This window comes from Cygnus olor, chromosome 2, assembly GCF_009769625.2.
Source record: "Cygnus olor isolate bCygOlo1 chromosome 2, bCygOlo1.pri.v2, whole genome shotgun sequence".
NCBI lineage: Eukaryota > Metazoa > Chordata > Aves > Anseriformes > Anatidae > Cygnus > Cygnus olor.
In genome coordinates, this window is record NC_049170.1 from 138,557,683 (window position 1) to 138,578,627 (window position 20,945).

Sequence of the window (20,945 nt, forward strand, 5' to 3'; positions counted from 1 at the left end):
ACACCCCCAGTATATACTCCTTTTCAGAGTTGGGGTAAGTCCAAAACTGATGATATTTGAAGCTTTAAGCAATTCCAGCAAAAGTTGCCAGACCTCGTGAGTTCTCTTTGCAGATTTTAATGAAAGTTAGAGGTCTGTTAGATATCATTAAAAAGGAAGAGAAGCTACATCACTCCTGTGTTGTACAGACAACACTGGCTCCTACATTATTATTGGATCCAGTCTGTGCTCCTTATCTTGATCTTCCAGTTGCTTTGTGGGATGGGCCCCAGTTATGTCAAAAGTCATGTTTGTCTCCAAGACAGCTGCATTTTTTAGGAGAACTGGAGCATATGATACATAGGGTGAAATTCTGAAGTTAGAAGAGATCAGATCTTCCTAGCAATATACTCAGGGTTAAGGAATTCTGTCTTGCAAGACAGTAGGCAGTCCGAGGGTCCCACCAGGGATCACAGCAAACATGAAAACCAGCTATTCATATGAGAGTCCTCCAAATGAATTCTGCAGAGATTGCTTGCTTGCAAATAAACAGCAAAAATCTTCTGTAGCACACTAGTTCAGTTTTCCCCACACTCAGACAGGATCTAAATCTGTGATTTTTCTTTTAATGCAAACCATAATGTTGCGTGGGGGAAGTCTGCATTTAAAGTAGCAGCTCCCAAACCTTTCTTCAGAGTCTACTGGCAGCAGCCCATCTTCACTTTGTGCTATTCTACCCACTGCAGGTGCAGTGGGTAAAAATCAGTTTGTATTTTGATTTGAGTAATGACTTCAGTGAGAATGTGACCAAGTTATTGTTTATAAACCACATACACAAAGTAGGTATGTATTCCTGAAACAACTCTGTGTCACTTGACTTGCTAGTTATGTAGAATTTGAGAGAAAAGCTCTGTTGTTTGTTTTGCTGTTCTTCTGAATGTACGCTTATACATTCTTGAAAAGTTATTAGGAGTAGTCACTACATTAATAATATGTTCATTAGAACAGTATAATCCATTTAAAGTTATTCTCCTCGTTTCAAATAGCATGCCTGCAAAGCTCGACTTCTGCTAGAATTTTATAAACATTGTTAACAGCAGTTGTAGATTTGGAAATAGCTTTAAGAACCTTCTCCTCTTTCTCCTATGAAAAAAAAAATGAAGCCAAATTTTAATTTATGTTGCATATCCACCAGGATAATAATTCATTGTTATTTATTTCCAAGTGGCTATTCTTCCAGGTATTGGGTTATATCCTGTTAAGTTTAAGGTGATATACAGTACTCTGTGGGTTCAGACTTAGAAGCTGTGACTTATACATCAGTTATTATTGGGGTTTTTTCCTGTTTTATTGTTTAGGGATGTTACAGATGCTCTGCACAACCTTTTGTACTTTGTCTAATCCTCCCCAGGTTATTTGCAGAACATTGGGCGTGACATTGGGCGTGGGGAGGTTGGAAGTTTTTATTTTATTTTGCACTGTTCCAGTAGTGAAAAATGTGTTGTTGCTTTCCTCAGAGGATCTACATTCAAAATCAATGGTTAGACTGTATTACTTTCTAAATGATATCTGGGGAAGGTAAAGATTCATATTGCCCATGAGACACATGAATCTTCAAAATTTGGTTGCCATACTTTACCCAAAAGTCTGTTCCATGGTATTTAGAGTTAGTTTGTACCTGCGAGGTTCAGGCCTGCTGTGCAGGTTGTTAAGACTCACAGAAGCCCCCAAAGGTCATAATTTATCTGCTGAGTGTGACGTGCTTCTACTGGCCAAGACAGGGATGATGAACATTGCTTTCTCCCATCCTCTGTTCAATCCTTTTGTCTTACAAGGGGTGATGGCATAGAAATGATCAGATCTCCCAGGTCCCATGAGAAAATCAAGCCAAAATGAAATTCACCCTTTGGTGATTGCTACAGTTGACAATATGCAGAATGAACATTTCATTCACTGCTTTCCCAAATGCTAATTGCTAAAAACACAACCAAAAATAAAGATCATCCTTCTCTTTTAATTTTTCACTTAAAAACTGCTTTAGCTTCAAGTCTTACAATTCAGTTCCCATCTCCAGGTCTCCATTTTCCTCCGTGCTGCTGCATCATCCCAGCTTTTATTTTACTGTCACGTATCTCTGAAAATAATCATCTGCTTCCATGCACTAACCAGCTCCTCACCTGATTCCTTCAAGTCCCTCAGAGTTTACAGCAATCTCTCATATTCTTCCCAAAAGGCATTTACTACTTTCACCTGGAAAACAGATAAAATTTAACTAAAGTGAACCTAAGTTAACTTCAGTGGCTCTACAAGCAAAATAGAAATCAAATTTGTATCACTAAGCATTTTGAGGGCACAAGCTTAGAATTACTTATACAGCTGGGAAATGCTGCCTTTTCTGGACAGACTCCATTCTTAGTCTCATTTTTAATCCCCCATTTTAGTCTCCATGCCTTGTCATATGACACTTTGCTTTATTTACTCAGATCATATCCTTCACCCACACATCTAGCTGAAAATCTAAGCAAATTTTGAGGAGTGCATGGAAACATTCTGCAAGGAACTGTGATAAAAATGCAGCTTTTCTAAGCGTTCCCTCCAGTAGGAACAACTTCATCTTAGTCTACCTCCCTGAAGGCAATTTCTTTCCCTTTCAAAACAGAGATCTATAATGGCTCAGAGTTAAAAATCCCACAAACATTGAGTCCAAACAAAAAGCTCTGCATTATCTGTTATGTTTCCCCAACAGAAAATGCAGAAATCAAATGGTTACACAAGTGAATACATATCATTATGCATAACAAACTGTGTTAAATTCTCTCTAAACTATAAATTGCCATTTGTCCCTGGATTATAGTTGTTAGAATGTTTTTGAAGTTCATTTAATATTTTGTACCTTTTTGCTATGACTTCTTTTTTCTCCTAATCTATACCATACTCAGCTTTATTTGTTAAACTTTTAAGTAGTTCCTGAGAAATACTCAGCGTTTACTTAAAACTTGATAAATGAAAGGGGTTATATGGCAATTGCCTTGAATCTATAGTATTAGGTCAGCTTTATAACATTAGAGGTCTGTCTTGTTGAGTATCTAATACCATCTAATATGACATCTGCTAACATAATGTTCACACCTGATTACTTAATTTTCTAAAATTACTTCAATTTTTGTTTCCTGCCATATATCTCTATATCACTTAGTGTCATTTGCTAATCACTTCTAGCCACGCTGTGCAGGAATCTCACATTCAAGTAACTGGTTCACCAGGAGATCCCTTTGTGTTTTCATGTAATGCAGTTTCTTGGCTCACAAGGAAACTTGCAATACCCAATTTTTATATTACTATGATGTCATTAATACAAATATATTAGATATATTTAAAATAATTTATGAAGGTTGTTCCCTGTTGGATGTAGCAGTTATCAGTATACAAATAGTATGTTTAGGAAATAAGAATTGCCAATATATGGTAATATCTCATTTTTATTTTTGTTTCTGAACTATGAAGTTAAATGCACAATAATTATTGTGCTGCAAAGAAAATTACTAAGGCAGCATTTGTAAGCTAATAACTACACAGTGAAAGCTGACAGCATGTTTCTTGGGAATGTTCAGCTCATGAGGAAAGCTGTTTATACAGGGTGGGAGACATCCTAATCTTGGAGCTACATGCAATTACTAATCATCAGTTATGGCATTCATGTGACATCTATCTTTGGAGCACACCACATTTTTTGTGCCTTCTTAGTACCTTTTCTCATTACTTGGCTGTCATTTCCAGCTACCAGTCTCTCCAAAGCAAACAGTTTTCTTGTTTCTCTTAGTTTTCATATGTGATGAGATTTATTCCCAGCTGCCTCTGTAAGAAACTGAACTGATTCCAGCCACTGCAGTTGGATTTTTTTTTTGCTTTGTTTTTCCTTTTCTGTAACTAATACTCAAGTATCAAAGCGATGTGTTTGTTTATGAGTTTGAGTGTCCTAGTGCATAGTTCCCTCAACATATTCTTGAATATAAAGTGCCCACGCATGTACATACCCAAACAAATGCCCATGCACCCACTGGCACATACTAGCCTTTGTGCTTCCAGCATAAAACTAATTTGAATCTGAATGCGACAGTCATCACTCTAGCAAATTCAAAAGCCACCCACTGAATGGATGTTTTTGTTCTGTGAATAACTTGTGCTGAGGATACCACAAATTGCAAACAGGCTACTGAGTTGTAATATCTTTGAAAGTTGTTGCTGTCGTTGTTTCTTAAAACAATGAAAAGAAACCAACTTGCAGATGTTCACGAAGTCCAACTGGCCAGATCTATGGCCAGTGGTATCTCTCTTTGGAAACAAATCATGGGAGAACATAATATTTACAAGTTTCATTTTTTGCTAGTGTAAATAACCAAACTTTGGGCCTGATCCTGTTCCCAATTACTTAGATTAATTAATGACATATGTCCAAAATCAGACTGAAATTCAACCCTCAAGAAAGAATTCCCACAAGGCCTTTATATAACTGTTTTAAAGGACTTAAGTGATGCTTAGACTCTGTGCTGGCCCTCTGCAAAGAATAAATTTTACCCAGAATGCATATTGCTTTGATCCCTTATATATAACTCACATTCTTAAGCTAGCACAGCCACAAAAGATCTATACAGAGCTAAATAGCCAGATCTTCAGCTGGCGTAAATTTATGTAACTTCATTGACCTACATGGAACAGTACCAATTTTCACTACTCTGGCTTAAAGAATCTCCATGGGATAGAGGTAAGTGCGTATGGTGGGTAAGTGGATGAAAGGCTCTTCAAATGATGAAAGACTATATTGCTCTGGAAGTGATTTAAGTTAAACTGGAAAAAAAGCCACTCCTTTTCCGGAATAAATCACACAGGGAGTATAATTATGCAGTTAAATTTCTTCTCATGCAGTCAAGCTTAAACGTGCCACCACATTTGTATAAGAAATGAAATGTTTCCCATCTCTCAGCAATATACGACATTCTTATACATTTAACACATGGATGAGCTCTACATATATACATACAAATAGATTTGCATCCTTCTTCTGAAGTGAAGGGTACTCACAATTTTCTCTGTTATCCTGAAGGCCAAAAATATGACCTGCTCTCCAAATCACCTTGCTGGTAATAAAGAGGGTAGATTTCTAGAACAATTTCAAGGGCAGTAAAGAAAGTATCTTATTTCCTGTTGCTCTCTAGTCTACGTAACATTTTTGAACAGTTGTGTACTGGATTTTTTCCATCCATAAACAGAATTTAAACAGGTAATTTATAGGAATGCATAATGCAGAGCCATCTTACGGTATTGTTCATTCTTCTGTTTGTATCTGAAATCACAGAATAAGCGAATCATTCAGAGAATTGGTGTGCTTAGCATTGCTGAGTTTTAAAAACAAGAATATTTCCCTATCATGGGAATTTCTATCCTACTGCAAGGGTGCTTATGTATTGAAGTAGTAATTGTTTTCTTTCCAGCTGTTACACATCTGTATCGAAGGCTGGGGAAACTGGCGGTGGTCTGAGCCATTCAGTGTGGACAATACAGGGACCTTTATTCGTACTATTCAGTACAAGGGCCGAACAGCATCACTTATTATCAAGGTTCAGCAGCTCAGTGGAGTACAAAAACAAGTAAGTATTTGATCCTGCTTGGAAAAAATAACTTAATCTGAGTGACTTAAACCATTGTTTATTCATGAATAAGTCGCCTTATTATTCCTTTTCTAGTGGGACCTGCAAAAAAGTAAGTATAACAGTATTCTGGTCTCATTAAAGGAGTTTTTACAAGTCTTCTGTAAGAATTCACTATGGTGTGGATCTTAACATATAAAAGCTGTTATCACCACATATTTTACATGCATGTTTCCATAAACCTGCCTTGGCATGGTTACTAAATTCTGACAGTGGTAACTTCCACAATTTCTTGGATGTGTTAAGCTCTTGGGCAGAAGATCTTTAGTTAGTTAAGAAACTGTTCTTGTTTTATTCTGGGGTGTAATTCTGGTCTTTTTATTGTTAAAAGAGAAAGGAGTAAGGACCAAGTTAACATTTGAAAATTTAACTTTTCACATAAAATCTTTGTATAGAGATCTGTAATAACACAGCAGTCATTCTGCCTGCATTGGGAGGAGCCAAAACATGGGGTGGACTTAACATGTTCAGCTCATGGATATGGCGGAGTGCCTCATGTTGTGCAAAGAAATATAGCTGATCAGGCAAGGACAGTTCCTGGCTTTGCTGAAAGCCCTGCTGAGACTTTCCTTGTTAGGTTGTAGCTATGGTGCATAGCCTCATTAGTGAAAAGCAAATGAAGGTGGTTGTAATAGGGATATACATAGAATACTGTTTCTTGGTACACATTAGAAAAAGTCAGATATATGTTTTATGAGAAATAATTCATGTACTATAGACAACAACATCTCGTGAGTCTATATGGTCATTTTCTAGGTGGATGCACTTAAATACAGAAATATAGCACAGCCATTTAGTGGAATTATAAGCTTTTAAACAGCAAACATATTGAAAGGTCTGGATCTGTGGATTGTGATGAGAATATGAGGTGTCAGTGGAAACCTTACTTCTGAAGTACATCATTGTGTCTACTCAAAAAGGGTGTAGTATTCAGACACCATCAGAGTATTCTTAAAATCAAAACCAGAATTATGTCAGCCATGGGCAGCATTCAGTGGGAATGAAAGTGGATATGTTGCAAGTGTCTTTCAAACCCAGATATTGCTTTAGCAGTGCTTCGAGATTCTTAATGCCTAGGTTTCTGTGAAATTGCATGTACATTTGGCCAATAAAAATAACATTTTACCATTCACTGCCTTCAGCAGTGCTTGGGAAAATCTAACAAAATCAAAATGCTAAAATAGATTATTCTTGTACAGGTTTTCACTCTATAATTCAATTTTGACCTTTCCTTTTTGCAATTGTTTATATATGACCTGCATATTTTTGTGTGTTTTAGATCCTAATCTGCGGAAGACAGACAGTCTGTAGTTACCTTTCAGAAAGTATTGAACTGAAGGTGGTTCAGCATTACATTAGTCAGGATGGACAGGCAGTCGTAAAAGAACACACCAACTGCCTTGCAGCCAAGCAGAAGTTGCCTTCATATGTCCTAGAAGACAATGAGCTCACTGAGCTGAGTGTGAAGGCTACAGGAGATGAAGACTGGTCCCGAGATGTATGTCTAAGCTCTAAACATACAGAACACAGCACTGTCATTCAGGTATGTCTAGAAATAGATATTTAGAATATAATATTAAAAATGTCTGTGAGAACTGGGAACTTTACAAAGTTCTGTTTGAAATGATGAAATGTTTAGTATTACCAGCTTGAAATAATTTTGGCATAATGCTGATCTATCTGCATACAGGTACCATCCTCAAAGAGTTCAATTACATATGTGTGGTGCACAATTTTGACTTTAGAGCCCAACTCTCATGTGCAACAACGAATAGTAAGTACATTTAATGCCTCTGAAATCTAAACGTTTACACCTTACATGCAATATAATAAATTAAAGGGCAGAATGACCCACTGTAAAGATTTCTTAATAGCTTGTTTCAACAGTTGTAATCCTGAAATAAAATTACCATGAAATTGGTATATATTTTTCTTTTTGTAGATTGTTTTCAGCCCTCTTTTCATTGTAAGGAGCCATCTTCCAGACCCTATTATCATACATTTAGAAAAAAGAAGTCTGGGATTGAATGAAACACAGGTGGTTCCAGGGAAAGGACAAGAGAAAGCACTGCAAAATATAGAACCTGATCTTACTCACCACCTGACATTTCAAGCCAGGTATAATATTCACTTTCTTTTAAAATGGTTCATTTGTATAGAAAATAAGAAATCAATTACACTTTAACTTCTGGTGCAATATTTCAAAGAGTACAGTATATGCAGAGGAGGTGTAACAGAACTACCAAATGTGGTCTGAAATTGTATGATAGGAAAATTAAATTTAATATCACTATCCTAAGTATGTTGGCATTTGTTTGCTTAAACCATGCATGTTTTTGTGTTTTGAAAAGTAAATTCCTAATTTCTCTTGAACTGTTCTTTGAGAATATTTTTCAGTTCCTAGGGTCTCAGACACAAAAGGTCATTACAGTATCATAACAAATTCATGCATGTCAGTAGATGCTCAGTAACTTATTAAACATCATAGCTTGATTCATCCACAGTTACCTTGAGAATGTTTCTGTTGCAGAATATGCTTGGAAAGCTTCATTAAAGAAAACGTTTGTGCTACCAGTACTTGATCTTGTTCTGTAAGTGATTGAAGCTGTTTTCAATGACAGGGAGGAAGATGATCCATCAGAGTGTGCAGTCCCTATCTCAACCACACTTATTAAACAGATAGCAACTAAATCCTATCCAGGTGGCAATGTCAACCAGATCTTCTCCGAGTTTTATGGCACTGCTAATCCTCGCCAGCCTGTATGGCCATATAACAGGAAGGATTCAGACAGGTAATTCTTTGCTAAACCTTCTTCATTGTTGTTGCATTGCTTTTTCACATAAAAATGGTCTTTTAAAAGATACAATTGTTAGTTGAAATAAAGCATCTAGAAAGCTGACTAACACTTTGCCATCCATATCATTAAGCACAAAGGTATCGCTTACTGCTAAATAACTCTCTCAATCACAGATTGTTGGAGGCTGGGAGAATGTACTGGCAGAGCATATATGCCAGCTGTCTTTTCACAGAGTTTTGTAGACATCTGTTACTGACCAATGTCAGAGTCATTGCTGTAGGGATAGTAGGCTGGATGGATCTTTGGTCTGACCCATTTCTATCTAGGTTACTCTCTTCATCTTCATGAAACTGATTGATACCTGTTTTTACTATAAAACTTTGTTAATGAAATTTCAAGCAAACAACCTAATAGTGCAACTCAATAACTAGTGTTTTGAGTCTTGAGCAAGGATAAACTCTATGCAGCTGAACAACTGTCCTTACTTAAGGTAAGGATTGTCAAGACCCTTAATGAACCTTGCATGCACTCACATAAATAGGTCAACCTATGTCCTTTGCAGAGTTAGGTCAACTGTGAATATGTTATAGCTTGAATTGGATTCCTTGTTAATTAAAATTTATCTCAGTTATCTCAGATTTGTTGTGTATGGTCTGGTAAAGCTATATATACTAATGAGAGTTGTTGACACCATGTACGTTTTGTTTTTCACTCTATACTGTAAGTTTCGTAAAAGCTCAAGCTTAATGCATTTTATTTTCCATCAGATTATTCCAAATGTATTTTTAAGCAACAGTATTTTCTGAACTAGCTATAGTTTTGATCATAAATTTGGAAAATTTATTGTCATGCTTCCAGTCTTGTGTAGCCACCCCACCACCCCCAAAAAAGCAACCCAGAAATACTATTTATAACATTTTCTTTGTTACCAAGAGCTTTTCATGGTGCATGTTTGCGTAGTCAACTTTCTGAAATCAAGTTCAAGAAGACTATATGGGATCAACATTGAATATGTTTTCAGTAATTATATGATTCCAGTATGTAAGCTGCAGAATTGGTTGCAGGCAGGAAAAACTTTAGGTTAGCCTAGGGGCTACCCTTGATTACGCTGAGAAGATTGCATCAGTCCAAGGATTAAAGAAATGAAACTATATTTTTGTGAATACAACTCTTTTTTTTACTGCAGCTGTAGAGGCTGTGTATTCGGCAGCTGTGTTTCAGCATGGAAACGGGGGAGAAGGAGTTTCACAAAGAAAAATAAAACTGAAATTTGATTTTATGACTACAGAAGTCACAGGTTTCATTCTGGAGGACAGCAATAATTCTATTTCTAAGGCATTTCTTTAATTGATCAAATTTAGGCTGAGCTTGTGCAGTTTAAAATATGTCTTTATAGCCTACAAGCAGTTAGCTCTGTCTGAAACCATCTCAGTATGTTCCAGAACGATAAGAGGAGACTGTTTTTCTGTTTCAAAAAAGGTAAAGCCTCGCAAATTATGAAAATGATTGCATGTCATTTGTAATCTTGAATTTGTACTTTATTCCTTGACTTTATCATTTCATTTATTTGTTTTTGAACAGCAACGAACAACTCTCCCAATGGGACAGTCCAATGCGGGTAAAGCTGTCAGTGTGGAAACCATGTGTTAAAACTCTGCTGATAGAACTCCTACCCTGGGCTTTGCTAATCAATCAGTCCAAGTGGGACCTCTGGCTGTTTGAAGGAGAAAAGATAGTGCTTCAAGTACCTACTGGGAAAGTAATTATACCCCCCAACTTTGAGGTAACTCCCATTCAAGTTAAGAGGCATAGTTCTGCTTAATATTCTGGTTCTGAACATGCTTATTAATCCAGATGATTCCCACCTTCCAGTCACTATGTCTGTTTCTTGTATGATCAGAAGTAGAAATAACAATAGAAATTTGCCATGCTGACTAAGTAAGAGTGGGTCACAATGGCATCCTTGATAGCAGTGGGAGAGTCTTGATAGCAAGATAGGGTGAATTACAAATGGGGACGGTTCTTTAGGATGCCTGACATCTTGAAATTAGAGTTTTGTCTAATGGATCTTCTCACATACCTTAGCTTCGTCATGCATGTGGTTTTTTTATTACAACCCTAGTATTGTTTATTTTTGAAGGGATTAAAATAATTTAACAGAACAATTTGTCAATTCCAAGTTGGACAATTTGATACTTCCTGTTTATTTTGCTGTCCTTCTTTTTCCCCATGAATGTGTGTTAATAAACAAAAGGTCTGCCTATTAACACATCTCAGTGTAGCCTAAAGTCTTAATTCCACTGTCTGGATCACATTGTGTTTTCATCTATCCTTGTACAGTGTAGAAAGAATCAGAGGGAGAAAGGCAGGAAATGAGACTGGCCGCATACTGGAAACTATATTTAACTGTAGTAGAAATGTATTGAATTATCAACAAGTGATAACTGGTCATTTTTCACTTACAGGAAGCTTTTCAGCTTGGAATATACTGGGCAAATACTAATACTGTGCACAAATCAGTTGCAATCAAACTGGTCCATAATGTGACCTCCCCGAAATGGAAGGATGCTGAGAATGGGGAAGTGGTAACACTGGATGAAGAAGGTTTTGTTGAAGCTGAAATAAAACTCGGTGCTTTTCCAGGTCATCAAAAGGTTAGGAGAAAATCATATAACTTTAATAAAAAATCATACAGCAGATGAAAACAATCAAATGTATGTAGCGTAAAAACTCTTCCCTGTTTATGTTAATACATGTAAAACATAACAAGAATATAAACAGTGTATGAAGTATAATTTAAAGCATTAGATAGTCAGAAACATTCTGTCCAGCTCATCAAGATACAAGACTTCCTGGAAAAAGAATTAATGATTTCTCAATCTTGTTTGAAAAACATTGATAGATGCAATTTCAGAAGTATGTGATATGGCTTCAGTTAAAACGTACATGAATGTAGAAAGGACTTCCAGAGTTAAAAATGGCAGTTCTGTCAGTGTATTTCAATGTTTCATGCTTTTATGTGTGATCTCATCATCTTCATTATTGTTACCTTACAGTTGTGTCAATTCTGCATTTCTTCTATGGTTCAACAAGGTATACAAATTCTACAGATAGAAGATAAGACAACAATAATCAATGATACATCATATCAAATCTATTATAGGCCACAGCTTTGTATTTCCAAACCATACTCAGGAGAAGAGGTAAAGTAAATACTGTTTTTGTTTGTCATGTGCTTTACAGGGGCATTTATATTTAACTGCATATATCAGAACTTGAACAGAAATCATTAGACATAATAGTGGTAGTTTATGGTATATCGTTTCAGTTTAAAATACAGAATCCTAGGCAAATTCAAGTGCAGTAATTAACTGTGATCAAAATCTGTGCAAAGCAGGAGATTCTTGCACGTTGCAGAATTAGTTCTGCCTGTTCTACATCTGTTCAAACACTAATGGCCATTTCTGTAAAATAGGCAGCATAATCCATAGTAGCTGTTGAAATTTTTCTGAGAATTTTTACTGAGTTTGCGTGTAAAAGAGGTATATTGGCCTGGCAGGCTGAAAAGTTTTTGTTATCCTTTTGGGAAGATTCCAGTTATCTGAACAAAGCTGCAGAACTAGAGACGTGCCCAAAGTTTATGTATTTCAGTGAACTGCATCAAATTGTGAATATCAGTTTTCTAATAATCTCACAGTATATTTAAGAACTAGCTTACAGGAACCAAAATGTATGCATGGTCAATATATTTTAATCAACCATTTATACATATTTATTGAAGATTACATTTATTGTAAAATATGTGGAAAAAAAATCTCAGAGTCAAAGTTGCTAAAGGATTTGGCAGATATACATATTTTTAAAGCTCCCTATTTCTGTATTGTTTTACTTCTGCATTAGTTTTCTTTACATCAGTATCTAAATTTGTGCATTGTGCATTTTGTGGTAGTCTTATGGGGAATTTAAGGGGAATTGGAAGAATGCTGAGGCTAAAATCCATTACTAGTTTTATATCTATCAATGGATTTTCTTCTCACGGTTATTTTACAGTGATGTAACTGTTGCTTTTGGTAGAGTTATTTTGTGCAACTGAGAGTGGGCTGTAGATAACTGTGCTCAGTTAACTGCTGAAGTATAACTGAAGACAGATTTTGGCCAAATATCTTTTAATGCATTAGACTCAGTGCAACTTATAGTTAGTTGTGGCCAATTGGCTACCTAAAACTGTTCTGTGCAATATCAGCATGTATAAAAGTCCCGTTACGAGCCAGCACGTCCCCCTACTACCATCTTTTTTCTTTCCAGGAATTCCACTCACCAGACGGCACTGTGTTCAGTGTCAGTCCGGCTGGGGCACCACCCACTGAAGCACTGACTTCTGTGCCGTGCTGGGACCTGATGTCGGACGCCAGTCCGTTAACTTCAGGGACGCCTCCTACTCAAAAACGCATGCTTCTGAGTTTCAGTCCAGGTGGCTGTACTGGCAGTTCTGAGTTCTGGAGCCTACCAGCTGTGATTAAACAGGAGTTTCCAAGACAGAGTGTGGCAGTGCCCATAGGGGTTCGTAGTGAAAGTGGATTTTGTACCAGGTACCATTTGCTGAACATAGACACTGAACAGTCATGAATAGTGAACTTTCCTTGTTGTTATAAAGCCTCAGCTAATAACAAATCATAAGAGATTAACTCAAAAGTCAGATTAACACATGCCTCCCATATGTAAAGGCAAGTCTTACTTTAATTTAAGAATTGTTATCTTTTGATGGTTTTGCTGTTTTTATTATAAATGGTTTAATGTTTTGGTCATGTACAAGTTGTATGATTTTTATGATGTATGGGCTGCTATTTATCTATGCATACAAAGTAAGAGAATGGAAAGTTTATGTTCAAGATTATGGTCTTTTCTATTTTTTTGTAACAATTTAAAACGTGAGGGACAATGTGTAGTAATACAATACAAAAATGTAGTTTTTGATTATAGAAGGTAAAAATACATTTTAGTAAGCATAATAAGAGAAAAACAGGAAAAGTGATACAGGAGAGAAACTATTTTAAGACTATAACAGGGAGAGATTTCCAAGTTTTAAAGCTTGAAATATTTAAATATGCATTCTGCTTCCAAACAAATGCATCCAGTTAGTTAAAAATAAAAGTCCTATTACGTATCAGACCATAGAATCATAGCATAGAATGGATTGGGTTGGAAGGGACCTTAAGGCCCATCTAACTCCTACCCTGCTGCCGTGGGCAGGGATGCCACCCACTAGATCAGGTTGCCCAGGGCCCCCTTCAACTTGTCCTTGAACACTTCCAGGGATGGGGCATCCATCCCTGGTTGGATGGAACAGGTTGCTTCTATGGGCAACCTGTTCCAGTGCCTCACCACCCTCTGAGTGAAGAATTTCCTCCTAACATCTCATCTAAATCTCCCCTCTTTTAGTTTAAACTATTCACCCTTGTCCTATCAGTATCTGGCCATGTAAAAAGTCACTCTGCATCTTTTTTATAAGCCCCCTTTAAGTACTGAAGGGCTGCAGTGAGATTTCCCCAGAGCCTTCTCTTCTCCAGGCTGAATATCCCAAGCTCTCTCAGCATGTCTTCACAGGAGAGGTGCTCCAGCCTCAGAGCATCTTTGTGGCCCTCCTCTGGATCCACTCTAACAGACCAACATCTTTCTTGTACTGGGGGTCCCAGACCTGCATGCAGCACTCCAAATGGGGCTTCACGAGGGCAGAGTAGAGGGGGACAATCTCCTCCTCGACCTGCTGGCCACTCCTCTGTTCATGCAGCCCTGGGTACAGTGGGCCTTCTGGGCTGCAAGCATTCACTTCTGATTCATGTCAAGCTTTTTGTCCACTGTAACACAGAATCCTTCTCCACAGGGCTGCTCTCATTGAGTTCTTCTCCCAGCCTGTATTCGTGTCTGGGTTTGCCCTGACCCAGATGCAACTCCTTGCACTTGGCCTTGTTGAACCTCATTAGGTTCATGTGGGCCCACTTCTCAAGTTTGTTCAGGTCCCTTTGGATGGCATCCCTTCCTTCTGTTGTATCGACTGCACCACTCAGCTTGGTATTGTCTGCAAACTTGCTGAGGGTGCACTCGATCCCACTGTCTCTGTCATTGATGAAGATATGAAACAGCACTAGTCCCAAAATGGACCCCTGAAGGATGTCATTTGTCACCAGCCTCCACCTGGACAAAAAGCCATTGGCAAAAACTGTCTGGCTGCAGCCATCCAGTTAATTCCTTATCTACCCTTCAAATCCATGTCTCTCCAATTTAGAGATAAGGATGTTGTGTGGGACTGTGTCAAAGGCCATACAGAAGTCCAGGTGGATGATACCGGTTGGTCTTCCCTTGTTGACTGATGCACCAGATTGGTCAGCCACAATTTGCCCTTGGTGAACCTTGATCACATGCTTGTCTTACCTTGACATTACTTCCAGGAGGATCTGTTCCATGATCTTCCCAGGCACAGAAGTGAGGCTCCCCACTGTGTAGTTCTCCAGGTCTTCCTTTTCATCCTTTTTTAAAATGGGAGTAATGTTTCCTTTGTTCTACTCACCAGGGACTTCACCTGACTGCCAGGACTTTTCAAATGTGATGGAAAGTGGCTTGGCAACTATATCAGCCAGTGCCCTCAGGACCCTAGGATGCATGGCATCAGGCCCCATAGACTTGTACTTGTTTAGTTTCATCAGGTGGTCTCAAACCTGGTATTTGCTTACAGTGGGAAGGACTTCGCTCCCTCAGTCCCTGCCTAGAGGTTCAGGGACTTGAGAGATGTAGGAAGCCTGATTGTCAGTGAAGGCTGAGGCAAAGAAGTTGTTGAGTACCTAAGCCTTCTCCATGTCTGTTGTTATGGTTCACCGCCTCATCAGAGGGGGTACACTCTCATTGGCCTTTCTTCTCTGACCAATGTACCTATAGAATTCCTTCTTGTTATTCTCTGCATGCCTTGCCAAGTTCAGTTCCATCTGTGCTTTGGCTTTCCTGATCCCATCCCTACACATCTTTGCTCTTCCCAGGCCACATGGCTTTCACTGCCTGTGCATTTGCTTCTTACATCTCAGTGCCCAGTTTTCACTCTCAGGTTTGATATATAAATCTATACACGCTTGTATTGGTATAAATAAGAAACAATCTGCTCAAAGTAGAGAAGCTACATCAGTATAAATTATCATCCATCTAATCTTTCTCTTGCCTGAAGTATTTGATATCATTCAATCCCTCATACGATTCCTCTGCAGAATCTAAGAGATATTGTGGATGCTAAAGATTCCCACACAGACTTCAATTTAAAAACAAACAAAACAAAACAAAACAAAACAAAAAAACACCAATTTTGAAGAACAAGGAAAGAATTCCTTGTAATTATGAGACAGTTATAGAGGATCTTAATAAAATTTTGAGAGTGTTTGGATTTTAAAATCACCAAGAGGTGAAGTTTTTTTAGAAATAGCCAATAAATTTGCACGTGCAAAAAAAGAATTTGTGTTTATACTACTTTATATTCAAGTAGCTAATGAGTAGTATACAGTTAATTCATTTTCATTTTGAAAATTTATGTAGTGATGATCTATAACATCAATGTTTGAAAGGGCAATAGCATTGTGGATCATTCCAGGGGAGTAGTCAGTTACAGATTTATGTATTTGTTAAAAATATCTTTCATGAGTATCACAGAAGTATGCGTGCAAATTCTTCTGGAAAATTTCAAAGATTTATGTTAAAAATTTGGGCTTACAATCTCATAGTTTTAATTTAATATAAATCTGTGCTGGCGAGGGCTCTCATCTTGCAAACACACATGCTCCATTTAAGTCATGAGTAGTCTCTATGAAATGATTTTTTCTCTACTGTTATGTTTAATGGTATTTCCATGTGGTCTTCCATTTAAATGCAATGCCTAGTGAAGACAGGTACTTGCCTAAATGCGTAAGTATTGGTCACATTGGAACTCGATCATAAAGAATCTTATAGATGGTAGTTCTGAATGTTTTTCTTTGTCCAGAGTAACAATACATACAAAGTTAATCAAAAAAAAAAAAAAAACTTATATATCCAAATCATCTTCTTCTGTTCTAGAGCTATAACGCTGACTTACCAAGAGCATCTTGGTGTGACATACCTAACACTTACAGAAGATCCAAGTCCTCGTATAATTATCCACAACAGGTGCTCCATTTCATTGCTTGTACAGGAGAACTTCAAAGGTATGTAGTATGCAGTAATCAGAAACAATGTGTTGTTGTAGTATGAATAGTTTTACTGTATTTCCAATACAAAGATGAATTCACTATGTGTTCTCATTAAAAAAAGAAGTTGATGCTTATATGAAGGTCTATCTCAAAGAGAGAGACTCTGGAACATACTGAAGCCTGGAAGCTATTGAAACTAACCATGAGGTCAGGAGTATGAACTTACAAGGCTACAGGTTTTGGGGTCTCCATGGTTCCATCTGTCAAGGTGACTTGGTAGTAGGAAACTAGTAGATGGTGAAATTCTGTTGACATCAGTTCGATCCCATTGAACATGTAAATCTACTCAGATTGGCAAATATAACTAAAACAAAACATATTTTCAAAATTCCGGCTACAGTATGTTAATGTAAAGATAAGTGGAAAAGAATTTATGTGAATCTTAATAATATAAAGAGAAGAAGAAAAAAAAACACACACAAGTCAAACCAATAGAAAGGTAATGTCTTTATTTATTAGTAATATTTCGGGCAGTGTATTTTAGAAACTTAGTTGTGGAAGCACAGGTGGGTTTTCATTTAATACAGGTTTTAGAGAGACCTAATCTTATATATTTTATAAAATTGCAGATACACCAAAGTTTGAAGTTTATTGTAGAAAGATTCCAGCTGAATGTTCAGTTCATCATGAACTTTACCATCAAGTCTCCAGCTATCCAGATTGCAAAACAAGAGATTTGTTACCCAGCATTCTTCTGAAAGTGATGTCTTCTGACAAATTAGTAAATGAATGGAGTGATGTTGTGGACATCAACAATCAAGGAACTCAAGTAAATCTATAAACTATTTCCTAGTTCACAGCATAAATCTCTGTCTTTTTGACCTGCATAGGATATTGTTCCTCTGCAAAGTGCATATTCCTTCTGTTGGCCTTGTTTGTTTGTTTGTTTTTATTTAAGTCTTGGGAGCTCTCCTTCCAAAGGCCCTTCCTGTGGAATTTGTAGAATATGGCTTACCCATATCAGTGGCTGATTTTAAACATAGATCGAAAATACACACTTTCTAGAGCTGAAGTTTTTCACTTAATTTTGGCCAATGTGGCAAGGCTGAGGCATTCCCTGGAAAAATCAGTCCTGAAAATTTCTGGTCCCTGGAAGCAAAGAATCACACAAGATCCAGGAAAATCCTTCCATTTGGTAACTTCATTATCCCAGGTTTTTTATCTTTACATCTTGTAGGAATCATCACTGTCATTCTCCCTCTGTGTCTTCACAGAAGCTAAGCGTGTCTTTATAAAAAAAAAAAAAAAAAAAAAACTTTTTTTCCTTCTGTTATTTTTCTCCTGTTTTGAGGTAAATGAAAACTTCCTTGACTGGAGTAATTCTTTTTGATGGGAATTTTTTCCATCTTTGAAGTCATTAGTTTACATGGAATCAACATAAACTGCTTGGCTCTTTGAAAGAAATACTAGTTTCAGATGTTTTCCCTGGGGACCAATCACAAAATGCTCTTGATTATTGAGTGTTATGTTATATAGCAAGTAGTTCAGTTTCATTCAGCAAGCCAGTCAAGCAATGCGAGGTTTCAAATTTCAGTCATTAATGTTATGCCAGACCAGGGTTCTTTATAAGTATCTGGCTCCTAGAAGGAATTAGATGCTAAGACAACATTTGGGGATCATTGTCTACTTGAAGAACTCTCCAAATAAAAATTGTAGCCTTCTGTTATTGAAGTTTTAGGGTTTACATGTAGAGAGTTTCCCCAGGATTTCACAGTCAGTCTTTCTCTTAGAAAACTATAAATACAAATAAATAATGAAGATGCAAATAGCTTTAGATTTGACTTCACATACAACTTGGTTGAGATTGTGAAATAACTGGAACTTTAGATGATCTTAAGTAATTCGTGCTCTTTCTGTCTAGTCTCAGATAGATACTTCTTATTCACTGTTCCCTTAGAATATGTTACTAATATGTAGGAGAAACTGTTACTAATTTACTAAAACTTAAGGTATTTATCTCTGCTGTCCATCATCAGAATTATCTGAGATTAGAATTAAAATGACCAATCTTTAAGATCCATGACATTTTACAGAATAATGAGATTGCACTGAAAAGTCAGTAAATGTCCTTTTTTCACCAATTCCATAATGCAGGATTGAAAATAACTTTCAGATAAGCAAAGGATTAAAGTTGACATAGCTAAATTAAATTATTTTACATGTAATTCTCAGATTAATTCTCAAAATTCTCAGAAGGTGTAATTTGGTGAATGAAACTTAATTATCTGTACAACGTTACTATGTACAGGTAACAGTTTAAGTTAGAATCAGTTTACGTGCTGATCCTACTGAATTTCCAAGTGCTTTTCCTTCTGGTGACTTGTTAACAGCAGTAAAGACTGTTCAAGACAAACACTATTTATTTCACCTGTGCTAGCCCGTTATCTTTGTGATATTCCCTGAGTTTACATTCCTTTAAATGATAGTTTCTGTCATTACAGTCTAGTAAATAATTGTGTTGATAGTAGGACTACAAGAAAAGAGAATCCAGCTTGTACTAACAAGGACTGCTGTGAGTCTTCTAGACCTAAAAAGACCTTAAATTTTTATATTCGGGAAAACACAAAACTTACATGGAAATACCACACAATTAAGCTCCAAAAACAATGTTATGTTTTAAACGAGACTGTTTAATCCTAAAGGCAACTTGTTCAGAATGAACATTTGCACATCTGTACAAGCAAGACACAAGCCTGTTGTCAAGTTCCCATTTTCCTGACTTTTTAAACCTTTTAAACTTTCCAGTGGACTATTGCCATTTCTTTGTGACAGTATCTTGCTTGTGAAGGTGTTCACACAAAATCAGTGTAGATAGATGGCTTAAAAATTTGCTCAGTGTTGAGCTGTTAAGCAAGTTGTCATGAGTCCACAACATTACTTATTTTTTAGCCTTAGTTTTTATAATTTTGCTGTCATGTGTTTTGCATCATGCTATCAGCCATTCATCTAACCAGCTCTGAGCTACAGCATAGCAGCATAATGTTAACTTAGGGTTTGTTTTCTAGAGGAGAGGTGGGATTTTGCAGAGCTCCAGGAATACGCCTTTCTCTTTAGTCCAAAATCACAAATTAAAATTTTTTCTTTACTAACATAACTTCCCCCCACAGCATATCTTGCTTATTCCTGGAAGAGAAGTTTCTCATTAAAATGTATTCAGTTAAAGGATGAGGTGCAAATTTCATCTAGCTGTACAGGTAAAATATTTTAAATATCAGAGCTATTATTTTCTGAACTATTGAAATCTGTTTCTTTTTTTCCTGAGCAGTATTATGATATGAGTAAAAGATCTCAACCAGAAGGCATTAATAGTATTAATTCAAATTTTGACATGAAAAATAAGAGTTTCAGTAGCATTCTGTATGTGTTTACCTCTCTCCACTAGATTGTGTTCTTAACTGGCTTTGGCTATGTTTATGTGGACATTGCCCATCAGTGTGGAACAATAATTATAACCTTGGCCCCAGAGGGAAGAGCGGGACCCATTGAGATCAACCTCAACAGGTACATAAAAAATATAAAATATGGTAAAGGCATATCTGAGTAGTCCCAAGAAGTCAGGCTGCTTACCAAGTGTTAACTGACTTATGGATTTTGTCTTAACTGTTTGTTTTGTTTAATACTGCTGCATGTTCCGTAGCATATATTTAGACCACACGTTATGTTTTGTATATCACAGTGTAAAAAAAAAAGACAATCTAACATCAAAAGTCTTGTTGCTTTAGGGTAAACACTATATGTCTGATACAAAAAGAAGTCCTGAGTTGTTCATTAAAAAAAGCATTTTCAATCATAATTAATTTTGAGTGTGTTCATAAGTTTAAAATGTATTTACCCAGATCCTGCCATCCTTCATCATATGAGCTCCCACTAAAATTGATGGGAAGCTTGATGTGTAAGGACTGTAGAAAAAGTCTTACACCCAGTAATTAACTGGACCTGATTATAACATTCTTCCTTAGAAGACTTCCCCTACTTCCACCACACACCACACACAGCCTGGTGCTCAACTCCATTCAATTGTGATTATAGCACTACCTATTTCTAACATGCAGAACGCCTGGCCTCCAGCAATGGTGTTACAATTAGAGTGGAATGTCTTGTACTGTTTTTATTTGAGCTATAATTAAGTATTAATCCCTCAGAAATTGGTCATCAGCAGTACTTAATAGCCCACTTGCTAGTTAAACTTGGCAAAGAGCAGT

General features: G+C 36.9%; 1 protein-coding gene across 6 annotated transcripts in view; it reads left to right on the top strand.

The window, feature by feature from the left end:
- The window catches only part of VPS13B (vacuolar protein sorting 13 homolog B), a 473,584-nt gene that overhangs the window by 426,542 nt on the left and 26,097 nt on the right, over positions 1–20,945 (top strand). For all 6 annotated transcript variants that reach the window (XM_040548605.1, XM_040548603.1, XM_040548600.1 and 3 more), the window contains exons 44-55: positions 5,469–5,624; positions 6,964–7,227; positions 7,375–7,458; positions 7,627–7,802; positions 8,306–8,476; positions 10,064–10,265; positions 10,948–11,136; positions 11,539–11,685; positions 12,788–13,071; positions 16,571–16,698; positions 17,313–17,512; positions 20,126–20,244. In XM_040548605.1, coding sequence (XP_040404539.1) covers positions 5,469–5,624; positions 6,964–7,227; positions 7,375–7,458; positions 7,627–7,802; positions 8,306–8,476; positions 10,064–10,265; positions 10,948–11,136; positions 11,539–11,685; positions 12,788–13,071; positions 16,571–16,698; positions 17,313–17,512; positions 20,126–20,244 — 2,120 coding nt within the window. The remainder of the gene's footprint in view (positions 1–5,468; positions 5,625–6,963; positions 7,228–7,374; positions 7,459–7,626; positions 7,803–8,305; positions 8,477–10,063; positions 10,266–10,947; positions 11,137–11,538; positions 11,686–12,787; positions 13,072–16,570; positions 16,699–17,312; positions 17,513–20,125; positions 20,245–20,945) is intronic.